This window comes from Canis lupus, chromosome 14 (assembly GCF_048164855.1).
Source record: "Canis lupus baileyi chromosome 14, mCanLup2.hap1, whole genome shotgun sequence".
NCBI classification, from domain to species: domain Eukaryota; kingdom Metazoa; phylum Chordata; class Mammalia; order Carnivora; family Canidae; genus Canis; species Canis lupus.
In genome coordinates, this window is record NC_132851.1 from 36,938,295 (window position 1) to 36,951,988 (window position 13,694).

The window sequence follows — 13,694 nt, forward strand, 5'->3', positions numbered from 1 at the left end:
CCCACCAGGTAAACTTGCTGTGTGTTCAGATCAGAAGCGTCTGTTCCCTGGTTCGAACACTGAGCACCAAGCAGTAAAGACACAGGAGTGACAGGACGTGATCTTCCTTCACAAAACCCTTATACTCTTTGGCAAAACAAATATAAAAACAGACAGATATCACAGGATATGCACCTCAAATGTTAAATAAAAAGCTTAGTTTCGGGGTGATACATACCATGTTTTCAACTCGGAGTTCAAATGGCATTGGGTTGTATACCATCAGCTGCACTTCACACACGTCTCCTTGAACCCACTGGAAATCTAGAAAAGAATCTCTGTGTTAGTTGGTGTTTCTGCATATTTCACACAGTTTCAGATTACACCTCTGGCAATTTATTTTTCCAATGAAACAGTGGGCATTTTGGTCATCTTTAGATGAAAATTCAAAGCTGGTGTAACTGTAGCCTCCTCTAAAACAAAGCAAGTCATCACTGCCCCTTGGATGCTCTTGCCATCTTTAGCCGGCTGAATTCATGCCAGTGTGCTAGTGTGCCAAATGCAACCTTGCAAAACTGAAATCAACCTCGACAGCACTGCTCCTGGTGTGGACCCGTGAGTCACACAGCCTTCACTGATCCAGAGGCTGCTACTTAGGAAGATGGTATGCAGTCAATTTTAAGTGGCATACAGAGTGACTCCCCTGTCCCCTCCCCAAGAACATGAGAGAAGATGGTGGCTTCCTCTCCTGGGTCACTCCCAGGTCAGCTGCAGTCACCTGCAGCTATGGAAGGTAGAATTCTGAGATGACCTTCAAGACCCCCAGCCCCGGTGTACACGCCCAGTGTAACCCTCTCCCCGAGTGTGAATATGGAGATTAGATTATGTGAAGGGATTTTGCATAAACGTCCCAAATCACTTGGCTTCCAGTTCATCAGTGGGAGACTGTCCTGGGAGTGGCTGATCTAACCAAGTGAGCCCTTCAGAGGGACCACACGCTTCCTGAGTGAAGAGATTCAAAGCATGAGTGGGTATATGGAGGAGGCCATAGTGGCAAGGATCAGAGAGGGCCTCAGTGGGCTGGGACGGTCCTGGCTGACAGGCAGCAAGAGAGCAGGGGTCTCGGGTGTACAACCACAGGAAGTGAACAAAGAACAACCTAGGGGAACCTGACCCAGATCCTACCCTAGTCAACCCTCCAGATGAGGACACGGTCCCCGCTGACACCTGTGAGGCCCTGAGCAGCGAGCCAAGCTAACATGTGCCAGACTCCTGACCCACAGAGACAGTGAGAAAATAAACCAGTGTTGTTTTAAGCCAGTAAGCTTGCAGTAACTTGTTAAAAGCAACAGAAAACTAAAGCAGTGCCCACCTCCACCTTCGACTGCCCTCTACTTCCTTTAAGACACCCCATTAGGCAAACCACAGGAACTTCAAAAATAATTAACATGTGTTAGGCATGTATCCAGCATGAGGCACCATCAAGCAGTTTATCTCATTACTCTTCATCACCATCTATGAGACCAGTATTATCATCCGCATTGCTACAGGGTGGACACTCGAGGTCCAGACAAGTTAAATAAATGTGCCTGGGAGGGGCGCCTTGGCGGCTCATTCAGTTGACCATCTATCTGCCTTCGGCTCAGGTCATGACCCCAGGGTCCTGGATAGAGGCCCCACATCGGGCTCCCTGCTCAGTGGGGAGTCCACTGCTGCTTCTCCCTCCTGCTCATTCTCTCTCTCTCTCTCTCTCTTTCTCTCTCAAATTAATTAATTAAATAATTAATTAGATTTTCTTTAAATGTGCCTGGGAATCACACAGCTAGTAAGTAGGGCCACGGGGACTTAAGCTCAGGACTGTAAACTCAAAGACATATCTAGAACAGACACTGGTGTTAAAAGGGTTTTCCGGAGTCGATACAGAGTAGTAATCAGGGCGCCTGGGTAGCTCAGTGGTTGAGCATCTGCCTTGGGCTCAGGGTATGATCCCAGGGTCCTGGGATCTAGTCCCGCATCGGGCACCCTGCAGGGAGCCTGGTTATCCCTCTGCCTATGTCTCTGCCTGTGTGTCACTCATGAATAAATAAATAAAATCTTTAAAAAAAAAAAAAAAAAGAAAGTAGTAATCAGTGGAACTGGCTAGAATTCTTCAGCTTTCATAAAGACACCACTGCAAACACTTAGCACCAAACCCTGTACAGAGGCCGGCTACGCCACACCTGTGACACGTGGTCCACAGCTGGCACCCTCAAACTGCATAAAGTAAAGAAACAGCCCAGCAGGTCAGTTAATTGTAAAATTGCTTGCACAACCACATACTCATTTAAGCCTGATGTCAATGCAGGGAAGTGGACAGCAGAGCAAGGACATCCTCCTTCACAAACAAGGAGCAGGCCCTGCAGGCTGAACTGCCTTCATTAACGTGGTGACTGAGAGCCAGACGCAAGGCTGCCAGGCTCCAAGGCCTGAGCTCTCCACCCTGTGCTGCTCTGTTACTGCTGGCTCCAGGGCCCCAGACCTCCCGCCTCATCCCTTCTACCCCTCCTTACCGGGCCTCCCGGGCCCTCAGGCAGGAGAACTCCCGAGGGCAGGCTCATAGAAGCCACTCTCTAGAGCACACTGTGCCTCCACCTGGCTCTTCATAGCCTCTTTGAGCCCATGCTGGCTCCAGCAGTAGCACCCAGGCCCTCACACCAACAAAGAAAACATCACATGTTGGGCACCTGGGTGGCTCAGCCAGTTCAGCACCTGCCTTCGGCTCAGGGTCCTGGAATCAGTCCCACATCAGGCTCCTTGCTCAACAGGGAGTCTGCCTCTCCCTCTGCTTGCCGGCCTCCCCGCTTGTGTATGCTCTCTCTCTCTCTCTCTCTCAAATAAATAAATCAAATCTTTTTGAAAAGGAAAGAAAAAGAAAAGAAAGAAAAGAAAAAGAAAAGAAAAGAAAAGAAAGAAAAGAAAGAAAGAAAGAAGGAAGGAAGGAAGGAAGGAAGGAAGGAAGGAAGGAAGGAAGGAAGGAAGGAAGGAAAGAAAGAAAGAAAGAAAGAAAGAAAGAAAGAAAGAAAGAAAGAAAGAAAGAAAGAAAGAAAGAAAGAAAGAAAGAAAGAAAGAAAGAAAGAAGGAAGGAAGGAAGGAAGGAAGGAAGGAAGGAAGGAAGGAAGGAAGGAAGGAAGGAAGGAAGGAAGGAAGGAAGGAAGAAAACATCACCTATTTTAACAGGTTGCTCTGCCTGGCAGCTAAGGAACCATTTGTTTTCTCTGTCATGGTAAAAAAAAAAAAAAAAATCATCATTTAAAATGTCATTTTCCTGGGGTTCTGAAAGGAACCATTTATACTTGCATGGTCCTACTCTACCAGGGACGCCTGGGTGGCTCAGTAGTTGAGTGTCTGCCTCTGGCTCAGGGCATGATCCCAGGGTCCTGGGATCGAGTCCCACATCAGGCTCCCTGTGGGGCGCCTGCTTCTCCCTCTGCCTGTGTCTCTGCCTCTCTCTGTCTCTCATGAATAAATAAATAATATCTTTTAAAAAAATAAGTCTAAGATAAATCACTGATTGCATCACTGATGACATGATTACTTCTGTCTGAAAGAAGACCATCTCCACTCCAGGCCTCAGCAGTCAGATCCCATGGTGGACGCCCTTCCTTGAGATTCTATCCTAGAAACCATAGAGGCTACAGCAGTGGGTGGCTATTCAACACCTGCCCAGCATCAGGCCCTCCCCACTCTGAGCCACACCACACTCTTTGTCCAACCTGGAGGGACCTGGCTGGCGGGAAGTGCCCCTGATTTCTCGCTGCAGCCCCAGCACCTAGGACAGTGCACACAACTGCTATCCAGAACCTTCTCTCCACAGCTGCCAGCTCCTTTAGGACCATTACCTCTCCCGACCCTCAGAAGAACCCCGTGCACTGGCGTCTCTTCTCTCACTGTACATGAGCAAGCACAATCTTGTCCGAGATGACGAGCGGGAGGCTTCAGGGCCAAGCTATGGCCCACGGCCATTTGACAGCCAGGGCCTGTGCAGGCCACCACACGGCCTCCGGGGTGGCACTGAGCCTGGCCATGCCACAAAGTCCTAGCACAAATCACAGAAAACCCTTCACCCCCCCCACCCCCGTACTCAAGCTCAGGATGTGAGCCACAATCACCTCTGCACAGACTGAACGGCGGCAGTGGCAACGCTAGCAACAGGGAGACAGAAGATGGGTAAATTATTCCAAATTAGAGTGCAGACGGTCTCAAAAACTGCCCCCAGGGGCTTCTCCTTCTCAAACACTCTATGTCCCCTGCTGTGATGATAACTCCTCCAATTATACACAAAGATTCATTTATAGATATTGGAATTCTAGGTTAAAGATGTGTGATTCTTCAAACCTCTAGGCAGGTCTTCACTGATGAGAATGCTGCAGAAAACATATTAGAAGCCACAGAATATAAATTACATTTTCCTACCCGTGGGTATTCAACAAATAACATGCATTTTGGCCGAGGCTTCTATTATATTTTAGGAAAAAAATCTTGCATCATCCACTGAATTTTACCTCAGCCCGGATGAGCAGGTGCTTCTCATGGGGATGAGGAGCCATATTATAAAGAAAGAAATCCCTGAGCTTTGACTTGTAAACCACGGCTGGAGACTGAGCTGTGCAATCACTAGCTGTCCTACCTAGGGCAGGTCATTTACATACGCTCAGTCTTAATTTTCTCATTTGTCAAATGAGGATATAATGCCTGCAGCGTTGTGTAGTTATGCAAATCCCTGGGTAAGGTTTGTTTAAGCCCTCTGCAGCACATGCAGGGTGTTACTTTCATAAGTGAAGCCTCAACAATTGAAACTTGGAGAGGAAAAAATAAATACATAAAGAGGCAGGACTGGCTTTAGTGGGATTGGCAGGGGGGGCGGTTAGAGCTGCACCCACACAGGCCCAGGCTGGGGGTGGTGAGGTCGAGCCATCTCAAAATCAACAGACTGAAACCAGAATGTGAAAGACAAACTTTTACCACAAACGCCTACTTAGTCGGGCCTCCTCCCCTAACAACCAGGGGACACTTGCGGCCAGCTGGTCGCTCATTCACGTTAATGAACACTCACTGGCCGTTAACTGGCCCCTTATCAGATGCTGGCCACTGGTGGACCACGGACGTGGAGCTGCTGCCACGGCCCCCCCAGCCGAGGCTTCGACGGCTGCCATCACCAACGCAGGAGGAGCCATAGTGCCTGGCACCGCGGCCACCACCGGGGGTCCCTGCCTTCCTGAACCTTCACCCCATAGCATCTGGCTGGCAGGGAGTCAGGGGAAATGTCATTTTCAGGCTTTTAGCCCAAGCAGCACAGTGAGAACAGTGGGCAGGGGACCGAGCAGCAGTACCAGCTGCTGGTCAACATCTGTGTGGACTGGCTTTCGTACCCCTTACAACGCCTGACACACAGCAGTAGGAATCCGTGCCTACGTGACGGATGCAAGAGCAAACGAGCAAAATCATTTCCCAGACGCAAAAGGAAACCATTCCAACACTGTCAGAGAAAACTCAAAATCTCATTTTAAATACGTAAGATATATTTAAAGCCAAGGAAAGGCGAGGATTCCATACCACGTAAGAGGATATTTTTCTCCACTTCAGCCAATCTTTATTTAATGGCACTAATTAAAACTAGTCATTATTTTATGTATTGGTCCACTTCCTTATACTTACTACTGCTTGAAATTACTACTTAATACTTCCCTCCAACTCTACCAACACTTCATGAGGGCAGTGACCATGACTGCCTTGTCACCATTAGAACCACAGGGCCAGGGCTGCCACTTGCCCGGGACACGGGAGAAACTCAATGGGGGTTTACTGATGGCTGAACCAATGGAGACATGCACATGCGCATGTGCACGCACACACACACAGACTATAGTGTAGTATGCTACATACTCGGGGCTCCTAATTTCAGAAACATCTCAGAATTTACAATCTGGTGGTATTTTTCAAGGACATTATTCCATATTTCTTCCTTTATTTTCTTGTTTTACATAATGAAGAACCAGAGCCCCCACAAGCCACATCGTGCTCAAGAGACAATATCACCATCAAGCGAGCCCCCAGGGTGCCTTCCCAGGTTGGAGGCGCCCCCGCTCCCAGCTGGTCCAGTGCTTACTGTTCGTCCAAGCTCAGCAGGTAAGCCAGCAGGCCCTGCTGGTGACAGTTCTACACTGTTAGGAAACCTGCCCTGCATCTCATCTCACATGCCACTTCTCCTGTTTCTGCCCTGCCTGCCAGCCTACACTGACCCGGAAAACCTGTGGAGGGCAGGAACCACGTGTTATGTTTCACTCTGTGCACTGGAGAAAACCATACTTCCTCCAAAAACACTAGGGAAACTAAATGAGCTGAACTATGACATCCTCGAATAAAGAAATGTTTGCCATTCCAGGAGAGCACAGAGTCTGCGTAGTACTCCTACCCGTTATGCCCTCTGTCTTTGGAACAAACTCCTCTCTTAGGAAACACTGTATTTTTAAGGTATTCAGGTAACTTACTAATTGTGAATAAGGCTTATTATGAGATCCTTCCAGATGCTAAGGAATTCCAGTGCTGGTGTTAATGTAAGAACTTTTCACTGAGACCACGTGATGTGCATAAGGCTCACACTGTCCCTCTGACCTTGAACCCCATGATGCCAGTCAGCAAGCACGAAATTCATCATGAGCCAAGGCATGCTCTGAGTTCTTCAGCAAGTCATTTGAACTCCCTGAATCTCAGGGTACCTGGGTGGTTCAGTCAGTTAAGCATCTGCCTTCGGCTCAAGTCATGATCCCAGAATCCTGGGATCAAGTCCTGAGTGAGGCTCCCTGCTTCTTGGGGAGTATGCTTCTCCCTCTCCCTCTGACTGCTATTCCTTCTGCTTGTGCTTGCATGTGCACTCACTTGCTTGTTCTCTATTTCAATAAATAAATAAATAATCTAAAAATAGTAATTAAAAATTTTGTTTGAATTCCCTGAATCTCAGTATCCCTTTCTGTAAAATGGGGGTCATAATATCTACCCCATTCCTTCTGTACAACACTATTCTAGCAGCTGTTGGTACAGCAGTGAGTAAACAGAGGGAAGGGAAAGAGAAATGGATGAACATGGAAGAGAACTCGGTCTCAAAGGCACAGAGTCCTGGAAGGGACAGCCCTGTGAGTGCAGGGATCAGAGAAGACCCCTCTGGAGATGTGGGGAGTGAGCCCGGGCAGACAGCAGAGGCAGCACCAAGCCCTGGGACTGCACCAACACTGCTATGTTCAAAGACCAGCAAGGAGCCAGGCACCTGGGTCTGGGGAGCAGGGGTCGGTAAGAGAGGCAGGAGGAGAACAGAGAGGCAGGCAGAGTGCTGCACGGCAGGCCAGGTCACGGAGGGCCACGGTCCAAGTTGTGGGGTGGGTGGTACTGCAAGTGTGGAAGGACACCTATACCCTGGGAAGAAAGGCCTTGTGAAGTCAGGCCGCCTTTCTGCTGCATTCAGGCTGCAGAGATTACAAGCAAAAATAAAACAGAAGGAGGAGAAAGCACTGCATTTCAAAAGCAGAGACAAAAGCTCCTCGGATCTCGTATTGAAACTCCTAAGAGAGAATCGGCAAGTACCCACCAGGGACAGGCCTTTCCCTTTCACTTCAATGCTACGACACATAGGCTCGTGTCTGGCAATGATCAGCGCATTATCTCAAAATGTCAGGGACCCAAGGAAGGAGGAGCTGGCAAAGAACGAGGCCTGCTTCTGGGCCAGGCCTCAGGAGGGACAGAGAGGGTAGCACACAAGCCCTGGGTCTACTGAGAGGGAGGAAGGCAGCAGGCAGGGCTGGGACCCAGCGGGGAGCTCGGCACACAGAAAAGTATGTTACAGATTCTCAAGAATGAGTGCTGGCTCCTGCTCAACCCCAAAACATAGCTGCACGTGGCCCTGCTGAACCACCGGATCTCCAGCTCACATGCACACAAAGCCAGGGCTGCCAGTGCACAACAGAGAACACAATGCACTGTCCCTATGCCCCAGTCAAGTCTCATCCCGGATGATCCCGAAGCCATGCTGGGCTCCAATGACCACTGTCTTCTTGTCTGCTTCAGTCTAGGTAACAGAGGTCTTCTGGTTTCTAGAACTTCCGCAGAACTCACCTTCGATGAAATCGATTTAAAGAAAAATCAGATATAGGGTCAAAGTTGTGACAATGGCAGCAAACTGGATAAAATGAGATGGAGCCTTTGTTCACACGCGTGAACAAAGGGGAACCTAGACCAGCCACTGGTGGCCAGGCGAAGCCAGGATGAACGGGCCTACCTATTTTCTTGTTGCGCTCTTCTCCACGGTTGTGTGCAATAATTGGTGAGTAGATGAAGGGGCTCTTGGTCGACACGTTCTGACCCAGCAAGCTTTTCATCTTCTGTGGCCGGAGGCTGGCAGGAAGGTTCAACAGCTTCACTCGCCTATTGTTTCAAATGGAACAAAAATACTTCAACTGCCTTGTTAGCGTGGTTTCAGCATAAATACTACGAAATACCATGTGTCAGAAAAACAGTAAATCCCACAGCAAAGGGAAAAGCACTCCCGTTCAGCAGGACAAAGCAGCAAATCACTGCACGTGGTCACTCAGGCCCACCCCGGGCAGCAGCTGCTCCCCCCCACCAGCTGCGGCGGCCACAAGGAGGGGGCCGAGATCTGGCCTGCACTGTGGACGAGCGCGCCCTGCCTTTTCCTACGCTCAGGTTCCTCATCTCCAGAATGCACACAGGGTCCTCCCTCACAAACTATCATGAGGGTTCAAGTCGAGGCTTCAGTACCTACCACTCAGCAAGGCAGGTTCTCTTCTGTCACTGCCTGCATCCCTCAGGGTGGGCTCGCCCTCAGGCACAGGACGGCAGCACCTGACTGTAAGGGCTGACAGGTCCCCGTACAGAGTTTAACAGCACCGTCTGCTTCACTGAAGAGAAAGGCTGACTCCCCACCAGCACAGCCTGTCCCTTAAACTGCTCTCCTAGCTGTAGGGGTGCACCCATCACCACTCATGCTCAGATTGGCCAGCTCCCCTTTATTTGGGATCTACCAATCTGTACAACCTGAGCACGCCCAGGCCCCTGCTCACTACCTCACATGTATCATTTCAATGAAACATCCCAACCTCCTTCCTAGCTTGGCTTCTGTTACTATCGCCTCACATCATCAATCAGGAAACTGACACAGAGGGACAATAAATTGTCCAAATTGCATGGCTGGAAGCTGGTGACAGCAGGAGACAGTACACTCTTAAACCACAGCATCTGTGACCCCCTCCCATGATCACCTAGGCAAATAGGGTTAGGATCTGGAATGTCCCGAGGTGGGGACACCAAGTAGCCCAGTGGTGACCCTGCCAGCACTCTTGCCCTCTGTGTGTATAGCCTCCTCACGGGAAGGTAAGGCCAGTGGGTTGGGAGGGAGTCATGCATGTCCCGCTGGGACTGAGCCCTTTGTTTGTTCTTCATTTTATTTTCCTATCAGCCCCTTTAGGATGCTTTTTTTCACTTTTTTAAAAGATTTTTTTTTCCTTTTCTTTTCTTTTTTTTTTTTTTTTTTTTTAAGTAACTGCTACACCCAAGGTGGGGCTTGAACTCACAACCCTGAGATCAAGAGTCACATGCTCCACCAACAGCCAGGTGCCCCTTTTCTATGCATGTTTATCCATTCATCTGATGATGGGCATTTGGGTTCTTTCCACGTCTTGGCCATCTTGCATGATGCTGTGATAAACATGGGGGTGTAGACATCTCCTCAAGACCCTGTTTTCATTCCCTTTGGATACATACTCAAGAGTTAGGATTAGTGGGTCATAGGGTAGGTCTACTGTTAATGTCCTGAGGAAACTCCATGGTGGCCGGACTGATCTGCACTCCCACCAGCAGTGCACCAGGTCCCCTTCCCCACCTCCTTTCATCTCCCTGATGACAGCCACTGTAACAGGTGCAAGCAGGTAGCTCACTGTGGTTTCCTTGTGCATCTCCCCGATGGTGAGCAATGCTCAGAATCTTTAAGATTCATACACACAACAGGATGTTACCCTGGCACGAGACAAAGCACTCTGAAGCAGCACCAGCCTCCAGCCCTCTCCCCTCCACCACAAACGATCCTGGAGGCCAGATATTGGTAAGGTGGGGCAGAGACGGACACAGCCTCTAGATCACTGCTCTGGAAAACTGCCTGACTTGCATCAAACTTCATGTGAGTGAGACATAAACCCTTGTTTTAAGTGTTAATCTTTCTCATATTTCTGGGTTAGTATTCCTTCCACACCACAGGCTAGCCTATATTGACGTACAAAGACTCCCTTATAGAGTTCATAAAATCACTGCTTTCTCAGGTGAAAAGAATCTCCAATACGTAGTGCAATCCTGTCCCTATGCACACACGTCCCTACGGCACTCAGCAGCCACTCACAACACCCCACATCCCCTCCTTGAACCGTCACGGCTACACACAACTTTCATCCATTTCCCACAATGAACGCAAACAGTGCTTACAAACCAAAGTCCTCAAAGCCAAGGACTGTATCTTGTACACCTGCTCCAACTCCCTTGCCTTTGCATGCACCCCTCCACTACATTTTATTCATACAGGATCAGAATCACTTACAATTTCTTCTCCATTTCAACTTAGCTGTGAGCTCTCCAGGACAGGGGCACCTGGGCATCCAGTGCCTGGTGCAATAATTTAATAATCACTTCAGTAAATATTCAATGAATAAACTCCCAAAAGTCGATTATTTTTTATTTTTATTTTTTTAAGATTTTATTTATTAGAGAGAGAGAGAGAGAGCACGAGTTGGGTAGGGAGAGAGGGAGAAGCAGACTCCCCACTAGGCAGGGAGCCTGACACTGGGCTCAATCCCAGGACCCCAGGATCATGACCTGAGCTGAAGGCAGACATTCAGTGGACGGAGCCACCCAGGCTCCCTTGGAATTTTTTTTTTTTTTAAGATTTATTCATTTACTTGAGAGAGAGAGAGAGAGAAAGAACACTCAAGCAGGAGGAGGGGCAGAGAGAGAGAGAGAGAGAAATCCCAAACAGACTCCCTGCTGAGTACGGAGCCTGACATGGGGCTGGATCTCACAAGCCTGAGATTATGACCAAGGCTAAAATCAAGAGACAGACACTCAGTTGACTGAGCCACCCAGACACCTACAAAAGTTTCTGAATTTCTAACTCAGCTTCCAAATCATTTAAAGTTATAAACTCAAGCCTAAGCAGCTCATTACTAATAGTTGCAACCCTAGCCATTTGCAAGCATTCAAAAAACACCTGCACACTGCCCTGGATCTAAGATGAGCAAACCGTAAAGCTGGCTAACACACACTGTGCCCAGAGGTGCTCCCCTGCAGGCAATTACCAGTGTGCCCCTGAAAAGCAAATTTGGGTAATACACAGACCATGAGGGATCCCTGGGTGGCTCAGTGGTTTAGCACCTGCCTTTGGCCCAGGGCGCAATCCTGGAGGCCCGGGATGGAGTCCCACATCGGGCTCCCGGCATGGAGCCTGCTTCTCCCTCCTCCTGTGTCTCCGCCTCTCTCATTATGTCTATCACGAATAAATAAATAAATCTTTTTAAAAAAATACACAGACCCTGACTACAGTCTGAAGGACCTACCCCCTATACAACTAGCACAGACTACTTCATCTCCTGCACCTCAATACTTCCACCTATAAAACGGGAAAAATAACAGCTACCTGATAATGCTGCAGGGGAAGAGGACATCTCCTTTCCCTAGTTCCATGCTTCCATGGGAAGGGACATCTGCAGAGGGACAGTCCTGACCTCACCGTGCCCCTCCCTCACTCCTCCTAAGGGAGGGGGCCAATTTGAAAGGAGAACCAGGGTGTGCAATGCTCAGCCCCTTCTGTGGGGGCCCACCTGCCCGCAAGGGGCACACCCTGCTATGCCGTCCATGCAGCTAAAAGGGGTCTGGCCCTCTGAAAGAAGCATACAGTCACCCAGCGCTGCTAGACACTGGACAGACCTGAGCCATGTTGTTCACTGGATCTTCCGTATATCTGAAACAAGTCTTTATTTCTATTGATTCCAAACTCAAGCAAAGAAGGAGTATCTGAAATGATACACCCAACTGTAGCAGGCCATTTTGAGGACGAAGCAAGCTAATAAATGTAAAGCATCTATAATAGTGCCTCACACAGAGCAGGCTGCAAAAGCCTTTCTCTTCCCCTGCTTAAAGCAACACCTATTTACAGACAGTCAGCAAAGGCACTGGTGCAAAGACTCCAAATCTGGACTGGAGTAAAGAAACTAAACTTGGGTCCCAAGCCTGCTGAGAGCAGGCTACTGAGCCTTGGACCAGGCACAATCTATTTGAGCCTTAGAGTTTTATTCATGTGTAAAATGATTCTGTTTTCTAGCAACACAAATTGGTTTCTACTACACGCCACAGTCACACCTAAAAATGAGATGTCATCTGTGATTCTATAGGACTCATCCAGAAATTCCAGATCATATAAAAGACTTACGAAACATGCAAAGGAATTCTAAGGGCATGGTCAGCCCAGAGAAGTAACCTAACAAGCGGCCAGTGTTCACCCATAACTCAAAACTTAGCATCTAATGTCTTTTTTATAAAATGCATCGTATAGGGGAAAAAAATCACTCAAGACACTTGACCTAAAGGACACATAGTTCACTTAGCATGAATCCCTGCAGAACTAGTAACACCACATTTAGTCTGTGAATCCAATACCAGGAAAGCAGAATTCCAGGAATAAAGTATCCAAAACAGGGCTTATATGTAGAGATTCCACTTGGAAACTGCCACCATGTCAAAGCCTGGCTGCGCTCATCTCGCTCTGGCTGACGGGGACCATGCAGGGCCCTGCAGAGCACTCACTGGGATCCTGATCTGAGACACCCTGGTGACAGGAGTGCTGGGGAAAGCAGCTCAACTTTTCTCACTTGGTTTTGAATCCATCTACCTTCTTCACAGCAGAAACATGTCTAAGAACCAGCACAGATGGGCAGTGATTAAAATGGCCACATGTGCCCTACACTTGGCCGAGCACAACTGACACGGCTGGAAAGGGCACACACACAACCAGCTCAGTAACACGTGAGCACCCCGCTCTCACTCCTAAGTGGACTACACAGTTCTCATAGTCCCTGCAAAGCTCTCGTGTGAGGTCTGTCTGGGAGGTTATGGCAGCAATCACACGAGTATGAGGGAAGATACTGGACAACCTGGACTGGGATCTGGGAGGTGACTGTCCTGTCTTATTAACCAAGAAAACTGCCCTGACCATCATGGCCTTCTAAGCCCTTTTTTTAACTAAATACCTATACTCCTTCCTCAAATAATACAATTAACTTAAAAGTTTAAGTTTTAGGGATGTCTCACTGGCTCAGTTAGTGGAGCATGCAATTCCTGGTCTCAGAGTTGTGAGTTTGAGCCCCACAATGGGTGTAAAGATTACTTAAAAATAAAATCAGTTGAGTATCCAGCTTTTGGGTTTCGGCTCCGGTCATGATATAGGGTTGTGGAATGCAGCCCCGCATTCAGTCCCATGCTCAGAAAGGAGTCTGCTTGAGGATTCTCTCTCTCTCTCTCTCTCTCTCTCTCTCTCTCTCTCTCTCTCCCTCTGCCCCTCCCCCTGCTCGTGCACACATGTTCTCTCTCTAAAAATAAATAAGTGAATCTTTAAAATTAAAATAAAATCTTTA

At 48.5% G+C, this 13,694-nt stretch overlaps 1 protein-coding gene across 1 annotated transcript in view; it reads right to left on the reverse strand.

Moving 5' to 3' along the window:
- Nucleotides 1-13,694, reverse strand: part of TRAPPC9 (trafficking protein particle complex subunit 9) — a 544,505-nt gene that overhangs the window by 424,669 nt on the left and 106,142 nt on the right. Inside the window, exons 11-12 of the mRNA XM_072774632.1 lie at nt 8,285-8,430; nt 218-303 (exon numbers count right to left, since the gene is read on the reverse strand). Coding sequence (XP_072630733.1) covers nt 218-303; nt 8,285-8,430 — 232 coding nt within the window. The remainder of the gene's footprint in view (nt 1-217; nt 304-8,284; nt 8,431-13,694) is intronic.